Source organism: Schistocerca gregaria, chromosome 3 (assembly GCF_023897955.1).
Source record: "Schistocerca gregaria isolate iqSchGreg1 chromosome 3, iqSchGreg1.2, whole genome shotgun sequence".
Classification (NCBI taxonomy): domain Eukaryota; kingdom Metazoa; phylum Arthropoda; class Insecta; order Orthoptera; family Acrididae; genus Schistocerca; species Schistocerca gregaria.
This window is the reverse complement of record NC_064922.1, coordinates 232227183-232249438: the sequence shown is the minus strand read 5'-3', so window position 1 is coordinate 232249438 and position 22256 is coordinate 232227183. Positions and strand designations below refer to the sequence as shown.

Here is a 22256-nt window from a genome sequence, read left to right as displayed (position 1 = left end):
ATTTTGTGTGTGTCAAAGATATGTATGTGGACGAATTTTGTATGTGTATTCTGAATTTCATTTCAAGTATAAAGATTAGCATTGGGATAATAGCTTCATTCAAAATAATTAAAGAAAAGGAATGTTATAATTTGATCGATTTACTATTCGGACAAAGGAGAAGTGGTCGGTTCTTTTGTTGTGAGGTATTACAATAATGAGGCTCACATTAAATGAAATCATCCACACTTTATTTCACAAATGTACATTTCATTTTCACATCGCACAATAACATATCTAGGAAGACATGGGACAGAGGGCTGCTAATACATTTTTCTGTTCTTGTTCCTTCCAAGAAGTCTTACAAAAATACTATCAACAGTGGAGACACTATGCAGCCTATAAATTATTCTAGTTTATTAACAGATCGATGCTGCTGACTATGGTGCTTAAACAGTTTTGTATCTAAAAATAACGTTGATGTCTATGTGCCATTGAACCACTTACCATACATCACACAAAAAATATTGCTACAACAATGATATTTTACCTACAGTATCCGTGATTCAATTCCGTTAAGGAGTTGTCGTGGAGAATTACAGAAAACATTAACTATTTGAGATCAGTTTTCTCTCATTCCTGTGCTTTCAAGTACCATACAGGATTTTTCGTCCAGAATAGTTTAGATGCGCAAATTTTCCTTATTAAATAGTATACAAAATGGAAGGATAGAAACTTATATAAAAACTATGCATTTAAAGACAGTGAAGACACTGAAAGAACAGAGGCTGCTGTTTAATATCAACCTCACAGTCTGCATACTCAAAATTGACTCCAAGTTAGTCTCAACATTCATGAAACCTTTTCCTAAGCCACTTTGAGAAAGAATGTTGGTGTGGGATGTGGCTTTATTTAGCTCAACTGAATAATTTACAGTAGTATTGTCATTAGAGTAAATCTATGTTCAGTCTGAACATTGTCGGCATATATGTGGCTGCAACACAATTCGCAGGAAGTAGCTGCTCGTATGTGCGCGAAACATTTGAAGACTCATCATGTAGGATGTATAATGAGAGTTTGTGAGAATATGACTGTCGGACTCAATGGAAGAGAAAGTTATTTCTGAAACTTATGAGCTGGTTATTCTTTTAAAATAATATTCTTTTGATTAAAACTAGAATCGTAAGCGTTTCTATACTAATCATTTTGTCGAAGGAGAACTGTAACATTTATAGAAATGAAATACTGATATTCATCCCCAAGTCAGCCATCTGAATTACGTAGATATAGCGCTCTGGAGCAATGTATCTCTTAGCAGACTGCGCTTGATCCCGTTGTAGCATTGATTTGCGTGCAAATAATTATATTTGCACTACTTTAATGGTTCCAATTTATGATGAAATTAAACTACATCTTTTTTCTCATTCAAACAGTCACAGAAATCCACAAGATTATAATCCTATCAGTTGTTATATTGCCTCATGGTGTGGACAAAACGTTCATCAGAATATAACCATCTACAGAAAAGTACATCAAAGATTTTAGGCGACTTCCACAGATTACAACACACGTCTGAGTTCAACGAATGTCTCTGTCTCAAAAACCATTAAAAGTTCTTGCATTACAAAATAGCTATCGAAATATTGTCCCATCGTTTTTTCAGTACGAGCAAGTCGAAGTATAAGTAATCAATACATGTCTAATATGAGCCTACAGTGTTTGTGAGCACGATGTTGAATGGGTGCTTGTATACATATTACATGCATAAATTCCATTACAAAGATCATAACAAAGCTATAACGGTACAAATTTGTATAGAAATCTACAATAAACAGATCTGTATGAAACAGGTTCTGTTACAAATATACATCTTTCATGTGGACTGGATCTAATAGCGTGAGCAAGATTTTCTATTTACATTGTTCCATATATTATATAAAGTTTTTTCGCTAACACTTTATCAGTTGTTGTAAGTATACAGTGTATATGCAGAATTGCCAAGTTATATGACGATGTCATAAAATGCATACTTGTATAAAATACAGTGAAAATGTATACAGTAGTTCAGAGAATTTCTATTCTCTTGATCGTAAAAAGCAGGGAGTAATTAGAGCTCCCTTTCCTCATTAATGCCATAGTCAGTTCATTGAAATGTAAAATAAAATGAATGTATCTGATAAACGAACGTCTTTTGATCAGATACTCTTCTTCCAATCCGATATAGCATGGTTCCCAAATTCAAAAAAGAAAAATTCACTTTACATTCAGAAAAAAATTCCTTCTCGAAACTGTGATTAATTTCCCTAACTGGTCTTTCGGGAAAGCACAACTCATTCGATGAAGGTATTAGAGTAACATTGTTTTTTTTTTCAAAGATTCGTCCCTATGAAAGCAGTGCCATCACACGAAATAACATATTAGTCTGTCTCTGTGTGCGCCTTGCCAACTATTTTATATGCTTGTTCCAATTCATAAAGCGCTGCTTCATTGCGGATAACGCAATTCAGACGTCAGGCTATAAACTTTTCAAAATTGAATCTTTAATTGTGAATCAACATCAACTCGTATCTTTTACAGGTGATTCTTATATCTGCTAGCAATTTGAGTATCTTTCATGGCTCAAAATACGTGTTGTATGTTAAGCACAATGGTTCATTCTCAATCAGCGATACACACTTCTAATTATACTCACGTCAGAGCTGTATTTAAATTTTTCACGATTTTCTAAGGTCTGTGAGGTTTTTTCGGGATTCTCGTTGGCTATTCTCATCCTTTGTGACAGCTGTGTGACGTGGCTGCAAATGCGGAGTCTCGAGACCATTTGAAGAAGCAGAAAACTGGAGGAAAACTTTCGCATGGCGTTTTTGTAACTGAGAGATCAGTAAACCAGTATTCCATTTCGAAGATGGGGTTCGAAACCTGGTACCACTAAGAAACGTCAGCGATGAAGGGGGAGGGGGGGGGGGGGGGAGCGAGAGAATCACTGAGACCAATCGTTCCCCTCGGAGCAGCTGACAGCTGAGTAGCTACGTCAGACAGATGTAACTTCTCCAGTTTCGAATGCTGATGTTAAGAAACACAGTAATGCATTGTACTAACACATCTGCCTCCAAGACACAAAGGAATTAAAGTCATTAGCTGCTAGTGGGCGGCAAGTTGAAAAATTGTGGCGGACTGGGATTCGAACCCAGGTTTCCTGTTTACTAGGCAGATGCGATGACTACTAAGCCATCCATATTACTGTGTGAGCACTGAAACCGCACAGACTCCCTAGCATGCCTCCCGTCTGACCCAAATTCTCAACTTGTACCACACACTACTGATGTAGTGTGCTCCTGCTCTTCAGCCTCATTACTCACGGCATCTCGGCTATTCCTGTAAGAGTTCGACCTTGGTGCGCATCTGCACTGAAGAGATCATTGGCTTTCAGCATGATACGTTAGGGAAAAGATTAAGCATCAGGTGATCGTAACTGTGTAGTGACCAGCGTCTGATGACAGGCTTACTTAATCAGCATTACGAAGCTCTGTATTCGATACCTCGTAAGGCGACTGTCTACCACTGGGTACAGACTGCGCTGCGATTTGTTGACACTGAAATGGTATCACTGCTAGGAAGTGGAGGCTGCTGGTTCACACTGTTTTAAAGTATTACTAACACTGGGTGAAAAACGAGTGTCAATTACATTCACCAGTGTATTACTTCCCAGTAACCCTAGCTAATCGTAATTGAATACTATAAGGCGAACTGAATTCCACCGACAAGCTCTCTGAGGATGTTCACAGGCACTGAAATTATTTTGGTATGACGGAGGCGTTGTGTCCGATATTTTGGTACAAAGTAGTCGCATCTCATTTTGATTTCTTTCCTCATTTATCTTTGTATGTGTGTTGCACTGAAAACATCTGCACAAGAATACAGATGTCGGCTGTGTCCAGGATATTTGGATTTTGAAACAAATTTGTTCCACTCACTCATAACACTCGGCCGTTCTGGCCTAGACGTGCCAATCGAGAACGACTGACAGCCGTGTTATCCTCAGCCAATGGCATGACTAGAAATCGGCATGGGGGCACGTGGTGTCAGCACACCGCTCTTTGGCCATTGTGGGATCTGTAGAGCTTGGAGCCGCTATTTCTCATCCGAGGAATTGGCATCAGGATGCTGATTCGACCCCATTCCAGTCTTCCCAACGATGAAAAAACCCTGGCAGTACTGGGCCTTGAACCTGGGTCCACCACATGGCAGTCACCCACATTGAGCATCTAGGTACTGCTCGGTTTTGCGTCAGGTTTGTCTTTGCCAGCAGTGTCTGTTCTACGTTTACAGTGATTCACACAATGGTATGGATAGGTTTACTGGTACGTATCTCGTGTAAAGATTAACTGAATGCAATGGAAGAAATGCACTGTAATGCTACACTGGGTAGTTCCCATAGCGACGGCAACCACACCACTATACTTCTGTATGCATCCGAGGGTAATTGCTTTACTCTGTATTCCGTATTGCGCGTTTTGGTGACTGGATATTGCACTCTTTTTCATTACTGAATAGATATTTTCACAGCAGCAAAGGTAACAGGAGTGACAAACTGAGTAAATTAGAAAATTACTTTGTAACGATCCATACCTGATACCAAAATACTCGGAAAACATCTCTGTACAGCCTCCGAAATACGCAGACCTTACTACTGCAGTAAATAGCGGCTGTGTAGTGAGTAGTAATGGTGGTGTATCATGGAGCAAGACAAAAAGGAATTAAAAATATCAGCTGGCAGTGAGAACTGATGTATATTAATGGGGGAAATTGAACATCTATGCTGGACTGGGATTCGAACCCGCTTAGCCTCCTGCTTACTTGGCACATGCATTGATCCGGACGCAGTGGTCACTACAACTGCACGGACTACCCTAACATTCCTCCCGTCTAACCTAGAGTCTCAACTTACACCATGTACTACTAATACAGCACCCCTGCTCATTAGAATCGTAACTGGCAGCATCTCGTCGATTCCTGTAAGAGTTCGAGCTTAGTGCGCATCTTTACTGAAGGGATGATTGGCTCTTACCGCCTTAATTATATGGTGTCAATTTTTTCGTACATGACACCACCTGCCATACTAGTCACATGATGTCCTCCATCTCTCTCTCCCTTCTCACACCATTCAGTTAGTTTGCTAGCTGCCTTCGGTGTCGATTTGTCATCCGAATTTGTTTGCACCGCAATTACTACAAGAGAGAATCACACCAAGAGTCACGTCAGAAGGGGGCCCAGCTTTGAACCCGCCAATGAGATTTAGTATTCCCAGGGGCACCTTGAAGAGAACAGCGTTGGATGACGGTTAACATTTCCCTCCTGACTGGGACGACCTCACACTTCAGAAGCGCAGTGATTTTAGTCTTTAATTGTCCGCAGCAACACTTTGTAAGGTCTTCCAACATGGAAGGTGTGTGCGCCAAATCTAGCGCCCCACGGAAGTAAAACTCATCCCCTCCGCGCTTCCCGAAAGTGTCTCTCTCTCCCTCTCTTTCTCTTCTCTCTCTCTCTCTCTCTCTCTCTCTCTCTCTCTCTCTCTCTCTCTTTCTCTCTCTGCACAGGCGCCTACAGACATGACGTGAACTATACTTTCAGATGTTCCTGTAGAGATGATAACTTCTGCTTTCAAGTGACGAATCTTTTAAGCGGAACAATATTTGAAAGAACAGATATGGAGCCAATGGAATGTAATACAGATTCTAGCACAGGGCAAAAATCTGTGGTCGTTTGCACTGTACGGTTAAGTTAAATATTGCACTTGACACAGGCCAAACCCCCTCCCCACAGTATCACACTACACATTATATTGTTTCACAGCGCGTATATCACAGTTCAGGGGGTGTGAGGGTTCACCAGACCATTCTACACTCGGCACTGTAGCTGGCCCGCCGTCGAACCGCTGCCTCACTCCGTTTAGCCACGCCACACGTTGCACCAGACCACCGAACGGTCTGCCCTGCGCCGAGAGGGCGGCGCTCAGTCGTCGCTGCGCGAGGGCAGCGGGGCAGGGGGGTCTCCTAAACGGAGGAGCACCTGGTTCAGACCCCGTCGAGAGCCGTCTCTGCGGGCTCGCACGCGAGCACCCACTCCCAGACGCGGCGCGCCACCAACCGCTGGTCGACGGTGGTCTCGAGCCCGTAGCTGGAGAGCAGCTTGCGCAGCCGGCCCTTGCCCTCGTCCTCCTCCACGAGGGCGCTGCTGGGCTGCTGGCCGCGGCCGTGCAGCGCCGCGCTCGACGAAGTGTCGGCGCCGGACGCCGTCGCCACGTGGCCGCCGGCGCCGGCGCTCGCGCTGGAGCCGCCCACCAGCCACGTGTCCTTCAGGTACTTCTCCACCTCCGACACGGGCGCCCGCTTCTCCACCTTGTGCTCCAGCAGCCGCCTGCAAGCCACACCGCGCACCGTCTTTAACTCTCGTCGTCGTCCTCACTCGTCCTTTTATCGTAGTTATTACCTTCCATCCGTCCAGTTACGAGGGTCACTCCAAAAGACACATACACTATTTTTGGTAAAAATACAGTTTTCATTCTGCATGTGTGAAAGTTTTACAGTGTGTAGATACATCCTTCCCGCTTGTTTTATAACTTACAAGGAGACTGCACGACCGTGGGGTCCGGGATTTGTACGAAAATTTGTGTGGTGAAAGAATACCCCTAACATCTCACTTGGTTAAAATATTAGGACGTACTACTCGGAAAACCTCGGAAAAAATCAATCCAAAGTTTCTTAGGAGCCTTGTCGTTGTTGTTGTGCTCTTCAGTCCTTAGACTGGTTTGATGCAGCTCTCCATGCTACTCTATCCTGTGCAAGCTTCTTCATCTCCCAGTACCTACTGCAACCTACATCCTTCTGAATCTGCTTAGTGTAGTCATCTTTTGGTCTCCCTCTACGATTTTTACCCTCCACGCTGCCCTCTAATTCTAAATTTGTGATCCCTTGATGTCTCAGAACATGTCCTACCAACCGATCCCTTCTTCTCGTCAAGTTGTGCCACAAACTCCTCTTCTCCCCAATTCTATTCAATACCTCCTCATTAGTTGTGTGATCTACCCATATAATCTTCAGCATTCTTCTGTAGCACCACATTTCAAAAGCTTCTATTCTCTTCTTGTCCAAACTATTTATCGCCCATGTTTCACTTCCATACATGGCTGCATTCCATACAAATACTTTCAGAAACGACTTCCTGACACTTAAATCTATACTCTATGTTAACAAATTTCTCTTCTTCAGAAACGCTTTCCTTGCCATTGCCAGTCTACACTTTATATCCTCTCTACTTCGACCATCATCAGTTATTTTGCTCTCCAAATAGAAAAACTCCTTTACTACTTTAAGTGTCTCATTTCCTAATCTAATTCCCTCAGCATCACCCGACTTAATTCGACTACATTCCATTATCTTCGTTTTGCTTTTGTTGATGTTCATCTTATACCCTCCTTTCAAGACACTGTCCATTCCGTACAACTGCTCTTCCAGGTCCTTTGCTGTCTCTGACAGAATTACAATGACATCGGCGAGCCTCAAAGTTTTTATTTCTTCTCCCTGGATTTTAATACCTACTCCGAATTTTTCTTTTGTTTCGTTTACTGCTTGCTCAATATACAGATTGAATAACATCGGGGAGAGGCTACAACCCTGCCTTATTCCCTTCCCAACCACTGCTTCCCTTTCATCTCCCTCGACTCTTATAACTGCCATCTAGTTTCTGTACAAATTGTAAATAGCCTTTCGCTCCTTGTATTTTACCCCTGCCACCTTTAGAATTGGAAAGAGAGTATTCCAGTCAACATTGTCAAAAGCTTTATCTAAGTCTACAAATGCTATAAACGTAGGTTTGCCTTTCCTTAATCTTTCTTCTAAGATAAGTCGTAAGGTCAGTATTGCCTCACGCGTTCCAGTATTTCTACGGAATCCAAACTGATCTTCCCCGAGGTCAGCTTCTACTAGTTTTTCCATTCTTCTGTAAAGAATTCGTGTTAGTATTTTGCAGCTGTGTCTTATTAAACTGATTGTTCGGTAATTTTCACATCTGTCAACACCTGCTTTCTTTGGGATTGGAATTATTATATTCTTCTTGAAGTCTGAGGGTATTTCGCCTGTTCCAATACATCTTGCTCACCAGATGATAGAGTTTCGTTAGGACTGGCTCTCCCAAGGCTGTCAGTAGTTCTAATGGAAAGTTGTCTACTCCTGGGGCCTTGTCAGTATAAAATGTTAGTCCGTTGCCGAGCTGCCGTCTGGCCTACATGGTTAGCGCTCAGACCCTTACGCCGTAAGTCTCGGATTCTATTCCTCCTCCGGCACTTTTTTTTCCCCTTCTGTTGCTTGCAAAATTGCAGCGCATTGTTACAGGACAATCGTGAAATTAATTTCCCGGAAGATTGTATAAAAAATCATTCTATAATTCACCATCAATTACCGTCACCAACATTCCGAGACATGATTCAATATGCCTGGTTTGCCTCAAAATTATCAGAAACTCAAAACATTTTCGTAAATGTTAATGGGGCATGTTTTTGTACAGATTGATTGCAAAGGCCCTTGTGATTGAAGAAAATCTGCTGTTATATGTTGCGCAAGATGCAAAACTTACTGCTTTGTTTGTTTTTACGATAATTACCACTGCGGTTCTTGTTTAGAATTATTATATGTATAAAAACTGGACGTTTCCCAATCGCCTTTGTTATTCTGATTAAAAACCCAATGTTTCTCCTCATATAATTTACAGTAAAAAATGGAAAACCCACCGCCATGAATTGTGTTGTTGGACAAAAAGAAAATAATTTTTATTCATTAATGTAACTAATTTGTTAAAGATAAAGTAGGTTTGGTAAACTTTCTGAATAATTGGTGTAATAACAAAAGAAAATGAAACAAAAGAAAAAAAAAGACCTCTGGCTTAACAGTCCGAGCCTTTTTTTTTAATCTCATTTTGTTCGCTTTTGTTCGTTGAATCTGCTAGGGGCGGACGTCGTAAGACATCCGTTTAAGTTCGTTGTTGATCGATTAACTCAGTTTTTTTGTTACAGAGGGCAGCTAATCTTCTGACCGAACACGCTGAGCTACCGTGCCGGCATTTTTTATGGCAACAGCGCATGGCGGCTGGATGGTTACCCATCCAAGTACCGGCCACGACCCACAGCGCTTAACTTCGGTGATCTCACGGGAACCGGTGTATCCACTGCGGCAAGGCCGTTGCGCCCTAAACATCTAGGCCAGAGGGCGGCTCAGTAATAGACTAACATTTTATACTCATAAGGCACCTAAGAAACTTTGGATCGACTTTTCCCGGGATTTTCAGGGTAGTGCGTCCTAATATTTTAACCACGTGACGTGTTACGGGTCCTCTTTCACCACACAAAATTTCGGACAAATCCCCGACCCCACGGTCGTGCCGTCTCCTTGTTACTTGAATCTGTTCCCGTGAGTGGCGCCGTCACAGCATGTCTTCAAGGTGGCTGCTGCACTTGACGTTCGTCAGAAACAATGTGCTGTCATAGAATTCCTGTTCTGTGAAAACGAGATAGTGGGAAACATCCGCAAGACGTTGAAAAAGGTGTATCGCATCACAGTGAACGAATTGTCACGCTACGTTGGGATAGGGGAATGAAGTGTTTGCACAATACTGAAACAGTTGTCGTTAAAAATGTTTGTACTGAGTGGGTTCCCAGCATGTTGACACTGGCTCACAAAGAAACAAGAAAAACGGTATGCAGCGAACTTTTGGAACAGTACGAGAATGGTGGAGATGAATTTCTTGGAGCGGTTCTAGGCGCTACATTCTGGAACCGCGCGACCGCTACGGTCGCATGTTCGAATCCTGCCTCGGGCATGGACGTGTGTGATGTCCTTAGGTTAGTTAGTTTTAAGTAGTTTTAAGTTCTAGCGGACTGATGACCTCAGAAATTAAGTCCCATAGTGCTCAGAGCCATTTGAACCAATTGTGACAGGTGATGAAACATGGCTCCATCATTTTTCACCGGAGACGAAGAGGCAATCAATGGAGTGGCATCATTCAAATTCACCCAAGAAAAAAAAATTCAAAACCACACCTTCTCTTGGAAAAGTTATGGCTACGGTGTTTTTCGATTCCGAAGGACTATTGCTTGTGGACATCATGCCAAGTGGAACCACCATAAATTCTGATGAATGTGTGACGACACTGAAGAACCTTCAACCTCGACTGAGTCGCGTTCGACCACATCGGCAAAAGCAGGTTGTTTTGCTGTTGCACGACAATGCACGGCCACACGTCAGTCAAAAAACCACGGAAGCGATCACAAAACTCGGATGGACAACACTGAAACACCCGCCTTCCAGTCCTGACCTGGCTCCATGTGACTGTAATCTCTTTGGGAAACTGAAAGACTCTCTTCTCGGAACAAGGTTTGAAGATGATGACTCCCTTGTGCACGCTGCCAAACAGTGGCTCCAACAGGTTGGTCCAGAATTTTACCGTGCGGGTGTACAGGCGCTGGTTCCAAGATGGCGTAAGGCAGTTGAGAGGGATGGAAATTATGTGGAGAAATGAAAATATCGTTCCTAAAGGATGTATCTAAACACTGTAAAACTTTCAAACAAGTAGAATGAAAGATGGATTTTAAAAAAAATAGTGTGCTTTTATTTTGGAGTGACCTTCGTGCAGTTGAATGAAACGAATTTTCTTGTCATACCAGTTTCGCCCTTATTATCTGCAAGGCATCTTCAGTCGTTCTAAATATTGGATTGGAAGAAAGTAGTGGCAACACGGCGGTTACTCACAGACGTTCACCATATTACATGCCCTCAATATAATCGCCTAGCATGTCCATCACCTCCCCCCGTCCCTCCCACAGAAATTGTCCACCTGTGTCGATGTCTCTCAAGAACCGCCCTAGGACACGGATAATGTATTCTCTCGTCTTGTCTTGGGAGAATTTTAGAAAAGAGTGGTTCATCTGTTAAGAAGACCGCGTATAGGACGCTAGTGCGATTTATTCATGAATACCGCTCCAGTGTTTGGGATCCGTAACAGGTCGGTTTGAAGGAAGACGTTAAAGTAATTTAGAGGCGGGCAGCTACACTCGTTACCGGTAGGTTCGAACAACACCCAAGTGTTATGGAGATGCTTCGAGACACAAATGGGAATCTCCGGAAGGAAGACAACGTCTTTTTCGAGAAACACTGTTGAGAAAATTTAGAGAACCGGGATTTGAAGCTGACTGTAGAACGATTCTGTCGCCAACATACATGGCGCGCAACCACCACGAAGATAAGATACGAGACATTAGGGCTCATGCGGAGCGCATAGACAGTCGTTTATCCCTCGCTCTATTTGCGATTTGAACAGGAGAGGAAATGATAAGCAGTACCCTCCGCCACGCATCGTAAGGTGCTTTGCTGAGTATCTGCGAGCAGCTAGACGTAGATGTACTGTAGCGCTTTTTACGAGAGATTCCCTCATTACGGTGAATAGGTCGAAATCGCACAGCCTTCTAACGTATGAATACGGTGGATGTTCCAGTACCTCCCACCCCGACATACCCAAGAGCTTCTGCACGGAGTTAGCCCTGTGGAATCGTGCGCTGCCAATAAGGGTCATGGGATGCAGTGGCAGAAGGGAGCGTTGTTGTGCGCTCCGACCATGTGCCACTTCAGTTTTTGCCTACGGACTTTGATCGTGTTTCCTGAACATACTGTTAGGGTCTTCTGCGCTTTTACAGTACAGCCAGCAACTACCTCACAACACAGCCCTTGCCGCTCATTGTACCACTTCAACTGATCTGCTGTCAGCTACAGACGGAGGGCGTGCCATGTCACGTACACTACTTTTTATCCAACCCAGGTATATACATAATCGTGTATTTTTACTACTTCTTTGCGTATGGGACACTGAGCTTATACACAGTACTGACACTTTCGCATTTTTGACGTATTAACGCTTTTGATCTACACTTATAAATTTCGTAGATGCTGTTAAATTAAGTGTATAAATGGAGACGTTTTCATATTTACTGAAATAGTCAGCAACCAATTGCACAAAAGAAACTTTATTTCCGTTAACGGGTTCAGGCAGCTAGCGCCCTTTTTCAAAAGGACGCTAGATGCTTGAAATTGGTAAAGGGAATAAAATTTAGTTTGTCCACCTGATTGCTGATAAATTCAAGAAATAGAAATACAGCTGCTGCTGATGGTGGATAAAATACTTTTTTCATATCATTTATTAAGTTTAGCAGAACGTTTGTATTGATATGTGTCTGGTCATTTATCACCTGTTTTTCTCACCAACGGCCTTATCGTTACCTGCACTGGTGTAAGGCATTTATCGTGTTTATTTATCTTGACGATTTTCATGTCTTGTTCTAAGCTGATAGGATGATAGTTAAGGCATTTTAAGCACTCAGAAAAAGTAGACTGGTTTGTTTACACTTCCAATAAGTGATGTGTTTACAATGACAAGCATTGTACACTATAACTTCCACGCATTGTACACTGCTGAGCCTGTAGTTGGCATGTTTTTATTTTTTTCATGAAATAATGTACACTATAACTTACACGTATTAAGTAACAAACAAGTACCAAACATACTAGAAAAATGGGGCCTCCATATGGCATATAAAACTGTGTAAACACCAAAGGTAACTTGGACTAACCACCACTCAGTAGAAGCAAATTTCAGGGATCAGTAATATACAAGTATGAATGTCAAAATTACGATGCAGTATACATAGGCATGACATCAGGCATTTCAAAATATGTTACAAAGAACACTTCAGCTGTTGGAATTATGAAACAAACCTGTCCACATTTTCAGAGCGCTTAAAATGCAAAACCATCATAATGTCAATTTAAGACCTCTACAACAAATGTCTTATACTAATGCACGAACACTGTCATATCTAGAACCCTGTTGCACAGAACAAACAGGGTATAAACAACCAGACACATATCAACGCAGGCCATCTGATAAAGGTAATACGAGAAATGAAAAACAGTATACATTCATACCCCTAATCATACTATGGCAACAAGAAAAAGAAAAACAGCAGCAAAATCGTATAAAGAATTCGTATAGAGCAGCACCTACGAAATTTATAAGTAGAAATTTAAAGTATTAAAATAAGTCACTGGGAAATAGAAATAACCAGAAATGTTTATAATCACCACATATAACGCCCAGTTCGTAAAACAAAATATTAGAAACACAGGTGACTAAAGATTCCTTGCAAATAATAAAGGCGAAACCAGTATGGGACGTAACATACGGTAGTTTGAGTGGTAGTTAGACGGATACAAAGTAATAATTATCAACATATAACATCATTGTCATTAAATACTTTACAGGTTAAACACAAATATAGGAAACTGTATACCATTTCAAATAGCTTTTTAAGTCCATAAACTAGATTTAGAAGATTTTTAAATTTATCATTAGTGCATAAGTCACATATATATTTTCGTAGTGTTACGATGGATTCTGGCTTGCGACAGTATGGGTAGTATGTGCAGTATGTGGTTAATGCAGAGTGCGTCAGTAGGTATGTTACAAGGTATGGTAGTTGGTAGATAGGTACCATGTCAGGATGTTTTGCTAATAAAAATATGTTAATAATGCTTCGTTTATGTGTTAGCGTCTCTGAAATATAGAGTAGAATGTAGACAGTTAAGACCACACAATCTAGGCAAGGAGTAAAGGAGATAATATCAATTGCAATCCCTCTGTGACTGTTAACGTGCTAGGGCACCTGAAATGGACCTGTGGATAAACAACCAACACAGAAAAGGAGCAGAGGGAATACTGTGTGCGCTGTTGGTCGGTTTGTTTAACAGTGATACTACTTCACTTGTTACATGACATACACACCACTCCACAGTCTTCCGCAGACAACACTAGTGTATAGTACTGTATTGTGTTCCGTAGTTTCATACTGTACGTAGTTTTCTGTCATTTGTATGACTACGGTAAAACGAGAATGAACAATGGCGGCTGCAGAGTGCGGGGAGCCCAAAGCAATGCGAGAGAAACTTACCGGCTCTATGAGGAAGGCTATTCCAACAGGCATCACACAACCTACGTCATGTTTGCTGGACTAGAGAAGCGTCTACGTGAAACGGACAGCTTATGAAATTCCTCATGGGCTGCGTATCCAAGACCACCAACATCGCTTTGCTCTCGATGTGTGGACAGATCTCACTGATGATCACGTCAAAGGTTCGTACCTCATACCTGTGAATGGTGACGGCCCCAATTACCTTATATTTCTGTGATAGATCACATGTGGGTAGTTGTTCGCGGTGCTTTTGGACATTGTTCGTGCCATGCGGTTCCACAAGAATGGCCTTCCAGCACACTTCGATAGCATGGTATGTGGCCACACCTTTGGCAACACGTGGATTGGACGTGAAAACCCAATAGCCTGGCACCATCGCTCACCAGGCCTGACACAATTGGATTTCCACTTTTGGACGTACATTACAACCATGGTGTAAGCTACACGAAAGGAGACCCCACAAGATCTTGTGGCACGAATTCAAGTGTCAGCTGGAGTCGTCCGTGACATAGCAGGAGCATGGGTTTGGCAAGGCATCATCGGGCGATACAGAAAATGTATCAAAGTTAGTGGCTATAATATTGAGCAATTTATTTATGTGAATTAAACACGCATATGAAGCGTTTTCGAACGCAAGTTAATTAGCACAATATGCTCACATTGTACCCATCTACCTACCACCTCGCCTTATAACATACCTTTTGACACACACTGTACGCAGCGTGAGCACAAGGTCTTTCTCTGATTACAAACATTTATTTCTAAGGAACTATGCTAGGTCAAACTGTGCGGTTTGTTGCAAATGGTAGGTAACATAAAGCTTTTATGGATATACTTCTAAACGGTCTCTGACAGCAGCTGGTTTCTTTTCTTTCTTCCTCTGACTATCTCTTGTTTCAAAGTCAAGTCTAACCTGGAATACAGTTTCACTAAAAAGTCAGTGTTAGTAATTCCCTACAATCAGTACCAACTTCCTGTCCAGGTCATATAGTTTTCAATGACGGTTCTTAAATGTTCCATTTATCAGCCAAAAGCATTTCATGTACATTTGAAAGTATTACGGCCAGCATTGTACACTGCTCAGCCTGTAGCTGGCATATTTTTATTTTTTTCATGAGAGACGACAATATATCGCGTTCCTCTGTTGCTGCTTTAGAGGTAAGATAATTTAATTTATTTGTTATGTGCACAGGAACCAAAGTTATCAGTTTTGAACATGGCCAGAGGATTTAGTGCCTAAGGTGTTGAATGAATTTTGCAGTGACTGTATTTCGTTACTGGTATTGGGACTTGCACTGCCAAATCAATTCGTATAAAGATTTTGTTAACAATAACACAGAGTAAGTACACCGCTTGCATTTACAACACGCTACACGATAACTCCAGTTAAGCATCCGTTCCTCAGTCTTGCATTCATTCAATAATATCTAAACAACATTCCAAAGTGTCTGTGTGTTTTCGAGGTAATTCTTTTGCCTGTAGAATGCCGAGTCCTGTGACCAATATACACTACTGGCCATTAAAATTGCTACACCAAGAAGAAATGCAGATGATAAACGGTTATTCATTGGACAAATATATTATACTAGAACTGACGTGTGATTACATTTTCACGCAATTTGGGTGCATAGATCCTGAGAAACCAGTACCCAGAACGACCACCTCTGGCCGTAATAACGGCCTTGATAATCCAGGGCATTGAGTCAAACAGAGCTTGGATGGCGTGTACAGGTACAGCTGCCCATGCGGCTTCAACACGATACCACAGTTCATCAAGAGTAGTGACTGGCGTATTGTGACGAGCCAGTTGCTCGGCCACCATTGACCAGACGTTTTCAATTGGTGAGAGATCTGGAGAATGTGCTAGCCAGGGCAGCAGTCGAACATTTTCTGTATCCAGGAAGGCCCGTACAGGACCTACAACATGCGGCCCTGCAATATCCTGCTTTGCAAGGATTTGCAAGGATTGAATGAACGGTAGAGCCACGGGTCGTACCACATCTGAAATGAAACGTCCGCTGTTCAAAGTGCGTCAATGCGAACAAGAGGTAACCGAGACGTGTAACCAATGGCACCCCATACCATCACGCCAGGTGATACGCCAGTATGGCGATGACAAATACACGCTTCCAATGTAGGTTCACCACGATGTCCCCAAAAACGGATGCGACCATCATGATGCCGTAAATAGAACCTGGATTCATGCGAAAAAATTACGTTTTTCTATTCGTGCACCCAGGTTCGTCTTTGAGTACACCATCGCAGGCGCTCCTGTCTGTGATGCAGCGTCAAGGGTAACCGCAGCCATGGTCTATGAGCTGATAGTCCGTGCCGCTGCAAACGTCGTCGATTTGTTCGTGCAGATGGTTGTTGTCTTGAAAACGTCCCCATCTGTTGACTCAGGGATCGAGACGTGGCTGCACGATTCGTTCCAGCCATGAGGATAAGATGTCTGTCATCTCGACTGCTAGTGATACGTGGTCACTGGGTTCCAGCACGGCGTTCCGTATTACCCTTCTGAACCTACCGATTCCATATTCTGCTAGCAGTCATTGCATCTCGACCAACGTGAGCAGCAATGTCGCGATACGATAAACCGTAATCGCGATAGGCTACAATCCGACCTTTATCAAAGTCGGAAACGTGATAGTACGCATTTCTCCTTCTTCCACGGGGCATCACAACAACATTTCACCAGGCAATGCCGGTCAACTGCTGTTTGTGTATGAGAAATCAGTTGGAAACTTTCCTTATGTCAGCACGTTGTAGGTGTCGCCACCGTTGCCAACCTTGTGTGAATGCTCTGAAACGGTAATCATTTGCATGTCACAGCATCTTCCTCCTGTCGTTTAAATTTCGCGTCTGTAGCACGTCATCATCGTGGTGTAGCAATTTTAATGGCCAGTAGTGTAGCATTGGTTACACCAGCTCAGATATCAACTCCACCCCAGAGCCAGTCTCCAGGATACCAACGACGGGTTGCAACAGTAGTGGGTCAAATTGCGTCAGGAGAGGATGCTACGGCTTTATGACACTCTTCCTAACCGAATGAGGCCAGAGGTAGATGCAACGTCATAGTGATAAGTTGACTCATACTACGAAGTTCTTTTTAAATTTCGTTGCTTATCCTACAGCAGATAGTTTTATTTATGAAACTGTCTGGCAGATTAAAACTGTGTGCTGGACCGAGACTCGAACTCGGGACCTTTGCCTTTCGCGGGCAAGTGCTCTACCAACTGAACCACCGAAGCACGACCCGTCCCCACAGCTTTACTTCTGCCAGTAGCTCGTCTCCGAGCTTCCAAACTTTACAGAAGCTCTCCTGCGAACCTTGCAGAACTAGCACTCCTGAAAGAAAGGATAATGCGGAGACATGGCTTAGCCACAGCCTGGGGCATGTTTCCAGAATGAGATTTTAATTCTGCAGCGGAGTGTACGCTGATATGAAACTTCCTGGCAGATTAACACTGTGGGCCAGACCGAGACTCGAACTCGGGACCTTTTTTTTCAGGAGTGCTAGTTCTGCAAGGTTCGCAGCAGAGCTTCTATAAAGTTTGGAAGATAGGAGACAAGGTAGTGGCAGAAGTAAAGCTTGGGGAGGGGGCGTGAGTCGTGCTTGGGTTGGTCAGTTGGTAGAGCACTTGCCCGCGAAAGGCAAAGGTCCCGAGTTCGAGTCTCGGTCCGGCACACAGTTTTAATCTGCCAGGAAGTTTCATATCAGCGCACACTCCGCTGCAGAGTGAAAATCTCATTCTGGAGTTTTCTTCATGTACCTCTAGTTCGAATATTAACTGTGGACGTGATACAGTGAAATTAAGCAGTCGTTAGTAGTTTGCTCCTGACGCTGTCAGTAATAGCCGAGGAAGGTTGTTGGTGTTATTTATCGTACCTGAGCAGCCTGAGGAACCGCGGCGTGAAGCGGCGGAAGAGCGGCGGCAGGCGCGTCGAGCGGCGGCGCTGCCAGCGCGAGAAGGCGGCGTAGTCGGCGTCCGAGATGTGGTCGGCCGCCTGCCACGGCGGCGACGCGGCCAGGCATACCACCACGAGCACGGCCAGCTGCCACGCGTCGCCCGCCGTGCGGCAGTGGTAGCGCTCGCGGCTCAGCACCGCGCACACCTCGGGCGGTTGGCACCACTGCCACGTGCAGCGCGCCCGCGACACCAGCGAGCCCTCGCGCCGCGCAGACCCGAAGTCACACAGCTTCACCTGCGGCAAAGGCGGCAGCTTCAGTGTACCGAACGTGCTGGAATTTCCGGTGCTTACTGCGATAGAGTCTGTAGTACAGGAGGCAACTCACAAGACTGCATGAGGGAGCTGATGTGTGGATCGGGGATGAAGGGAAGAAGAGCATCAGATTCCTTATTTCTAGATTTCCATAAAACGTCTGACACTGTGCCTCACTGCCGTCTGTTAACATACACTGAAGAAACTGGTACACCTGGCTAATATACCTTTTGACTCTGTCGTATGCCAGACATGGCACTAGTTCTACAAGCTGCGACATGGTCGCGAGTGGCACAGTGACCCGAAAATGTTCACTCATGCTCATAAATTAAGGATAATTGCAGAATGTGGTGCCACATAACGTGGCACTACACAAAACTGGTGCTAATAGCATCGGCACTTAGGGAACACACACGACACAGATCTCTAAGTCCACAGTATTAATGGTAAGTTGAGAAAACCGTCCCGAAACACATGTTCTACAAAACGGCACTGTTTCCTTCGCCTGTACCCCGACATCAGTATGGAATATGATCACCATGCACACTTACACAGACCGCACAATAGATTGGCATACTCTGGATCAGGTGGTCGAGCAGCTGCTGGGGTATAGCCTCCAATTCTTGCACCAGTGCCTGTCGGAGCTCCTGAAGTGCCTAGGGGTTTGAAGGCAGCGATACGTCGACCGAGAGCATACCAGACGTGCTCGATGGGGCTTAGGTCTGGAGAACAGGCAGGCCACTCCATTCGCCTGATATCTTCTGTTTCAAGGTACTCCTACACCATGGCAGCTCGGTAGGGCCGTGCCTTATTATCCATCAGGAGGAAGGTGGGACCCACTGCACCCCTGAAAAGGTGGACATACTGGTGCAAAATGACGTCCCGACACATCTGACCTGTTACAGTCCCTCTGTCAAAGAGATGCAGGGGTGTACGTGTACCAGTCAGAAACCCACCCCACACAATGAAGCCACGACCTCCATACAGGTCCCTTTCAAGGGCATTAAGCTGTTGGTATCTGGTTCCTGGTTCAAAACTCGGTGAGAATCACTATTCAGACTATACCTGGACTCGTCCGTGAACATAACCTGCGACCACTGTTCCAATGACCAGGTACTGCGTTCTTGACCAGGGGTCAGTGGTATGCACCTTGCAGGTCTCCAGGAGAATGAACCATATCTGTTCAGTCGTCTGTAGACTGTGTGTCTGGAGACAACTGTTCTAGTGGCTGCGGTAAGGTCCTGAGCAAAGCTACCTGCTGTACTCCGTGGCCGTCTGCAGGCACTGATGGTGAGATATCGGTCTTCTTGTGGTGTTGTACACTATGGACGTCCCATACTGTAGCGCCTGGACACGTTTCCTGTCTGCTAAAATCGTTGCCATAATCGTAAGATCACACTTTGTGGCACACGGAGAGCCCGTGCTACAACCTACTGAGTTTGACCAGCCTCCAGTCGCCCTAGTATTCTACCCCTCATAACGTCATCAATATGTGTTCTTTGAGCTATTTTCAACACACAGTCACCATTAGCGCGTATGAAAACATTTGCACACTTACTCGCTGCACCGTAGTCTGACATGCACCAACACACCTCTGCGTATGTGGACTGCTGCCCGCGCCACCGTGCGACGACTGCATGTCAAATGCACGGCATGGTCATACCCCGATGTGATTTAAGCACGCAAACCGCCCACCAGAGCGTTGTTTCACCATGTATCAGCATTATCCTTAATTTATGAGCATGAATGTAGAATAAACTTATTTTATTTCACCTCTGCGGTCACAAACTTGTAGGCCCTCAGACCACCAGTTTCGGTCAGCAGTGACATCTCCAGGTCTCGGTACTGATTTGCTACTTCAATTTAAGGAGCCTTTGACGATGTCGTAGGCCAGACATAGCACTTGTGACAACAGGCGTGAAATAAAAGAAATTTATTCTACATTTTCGGGTCACTGTTCGATTCGCGACCAGGTCACAGCTTGCAAGTTGAATGTGATGAAACCGACCGCTAAATTAGTAAAACCGGTTCGGTTGTGGCCATTGAATCCTTGGGGTGTCCTCGTGTCAGTTGTTGTACGGGAATCATCGTCGTCGTGGCTGATAGTTTCTGTAAGTCCAGTGTAATCTGTTCGCCGACATTCACGATTGGATATTCCCAAAACCAGCGTGCAACAAATTCTCAAAGACGATCTGCACCTTTGTGCCTATAAAATCCAACTTACACAAGAGCTTAAGCGAAAAGTACTCACGAAAAACTCCGAGAGCACGTGCCCTTTTGGTGTTTTCCAAACAATGAACAAGCAACAGTTTCATCAAAACCGATGATAGCCACTGATAAGACGCATTTTACTGTTGAATGATGTCGAGAAGAAGCAAAATTGCGAAATTTAGAGCACAGAAACAGCCTGCAGTGGTGGCCGAGCGGTTCTAGGCGCTTCAGTCCGGAACCGCACAACTGCTACGGTCACAGGTTCGATTCCTGCCTCGGGCGTGGATGTGTGTGATGTCCTTAGATTCGCGCGAATTAGCCGAGCGGTCTCAGGCGCTGCAGTCACGGACTGTGCGGCTGGTCCAGGCGGAGGTTCGAGTCCTCCCTCCGGCACGGGTGTGTGTGTGTGTTTGTCCTTAGGATAATTTAGGTTAAGTAGTGCGTAAGCTTAGGGACTGATGACCTTAGCATTTAAGTCCCATAAGATTTCTCACACATTTGAACATTTGATGTCCTTAGTTTAGTTAGGTTTAAGTAGTTCTAAGTTCTAGGGGACTGATGACCTCAGATGTTTAGTCCCATAGTGGTCAGAGCCAGCACTACTGGTGGCGGTGTGAATGGAATAACAAGATTTTCAATGCAAAGAAACAGCACACCAGTTGCGTGAACCAAGAGAACAATTTTTAACGTAACTAGTGAGCTGTTTCTTCACATCGGAATTCTTCAGAAACAGTTGATGAAAATGATGAACAAAACTCTAAATGACAAGACCGGCCTTTCCAGTGGGCGAGGACGTGTGAGAGAAAATAGTGACGTAATCTGCGCTCGGTGCTACTAGTAGAAACTGCAACGTTTAACTTCACTACGTAAGTTTGACGCCACAGCTGCTAGTTCGCTAGCGTTTGCAGAAATGGAAGAATAGGGAAGTCGACATTAAGTGTTTCGGACAAATCCGATATTTGAAGAAACCTAAGGACGGATCCATGGGACACCTTTTATTGTGCCATTTACATGCAGTTACCATTGTTAGCAATGTGGCTATAGCCAAGCGTGAAATTTCATTGTTTTCGCTCCAATTCTTCCTGTAAGTGGGATAAACATGCTATTAGCTTGATGACGTACAGAATATCTAATAATAAATCAGTGCTTAAATATACGGCTCTAAAACTGACAGTATATTTACAATGTTGAACCGATATTTTTATTGGCCGATCCGTCGATGTTTTTCCCGTAGATATATCGTTACTTTTTCGATATATCGAGCACAGATAAGGGTACTTTTTCAAACATCGATATATCGGACTTCCAATATTAAAAATATATCAACAGTCCCTAAGTGCGCCCCGTACCAATATTGCCACCAGTAACTGGAATCGAAACCGTGCTGACCACTCAGCTACAGGCGTTGATAGTAATACCATATTTCGTACATGACCACTGATATACACTGCAATAATACGTAAATTACTTAATTCCACCAATAAAGTTGTTTGTTATTACGCGCTGAAACGTTGCGTGCTTTAAGGGGCACCCTTTACTTCACTGTTCACCTTTTATGACCTCTCTCTTTATTTTTTATCTAAAGCACCGTCCGCCTCCGTAGCGCATCGATAGCGTTACCGCCTACCACGCAAAGGGGCCCGGGTTCGATTCCCGCCAGGGGAGTGAGTGTTGTGTGTCCTTTATCATCATCATCTTCATCATCATTAAAACGCAAATCGCTGAAGTGGCGTCAACTATAAAAAGACTTGCAATAACGGCGGCCGAACCCCGA

The 22256-nt window shown here is 43.9% G+C and overlaps 1 protein-coding gene across 1 annotated transcript in view; it reads right to left on the bottom strand.

The window, feature by feature from the left end:
* Positions 1 to 208: 208 nt before the first annotated feature.
* Positions 209 to 22256, bottom strand: part of LOC126356015 (serine/threonine-protein kinase meng-po) — a 159423-nt gene continuing 137375 nt past the window's right edge. Inside the window, exons 4-5 of the mRNA XM_050006666.1 lie at positions 17937 to 18253; positions 209 to 6396 (exon numbers count right to left, since the gene is read on the bottom strand). Of these exons, the coding sequence (XP_049862623.1) occupies positions 6054 to 6396; positions 17937 to 18253 (660 nt within the window). The 3' untranslated portion in view covers positions 209 to 6053. The remainder of the gene's footprint in view (positions 6397 to 17936; positions 18254 to 22256) is intronic.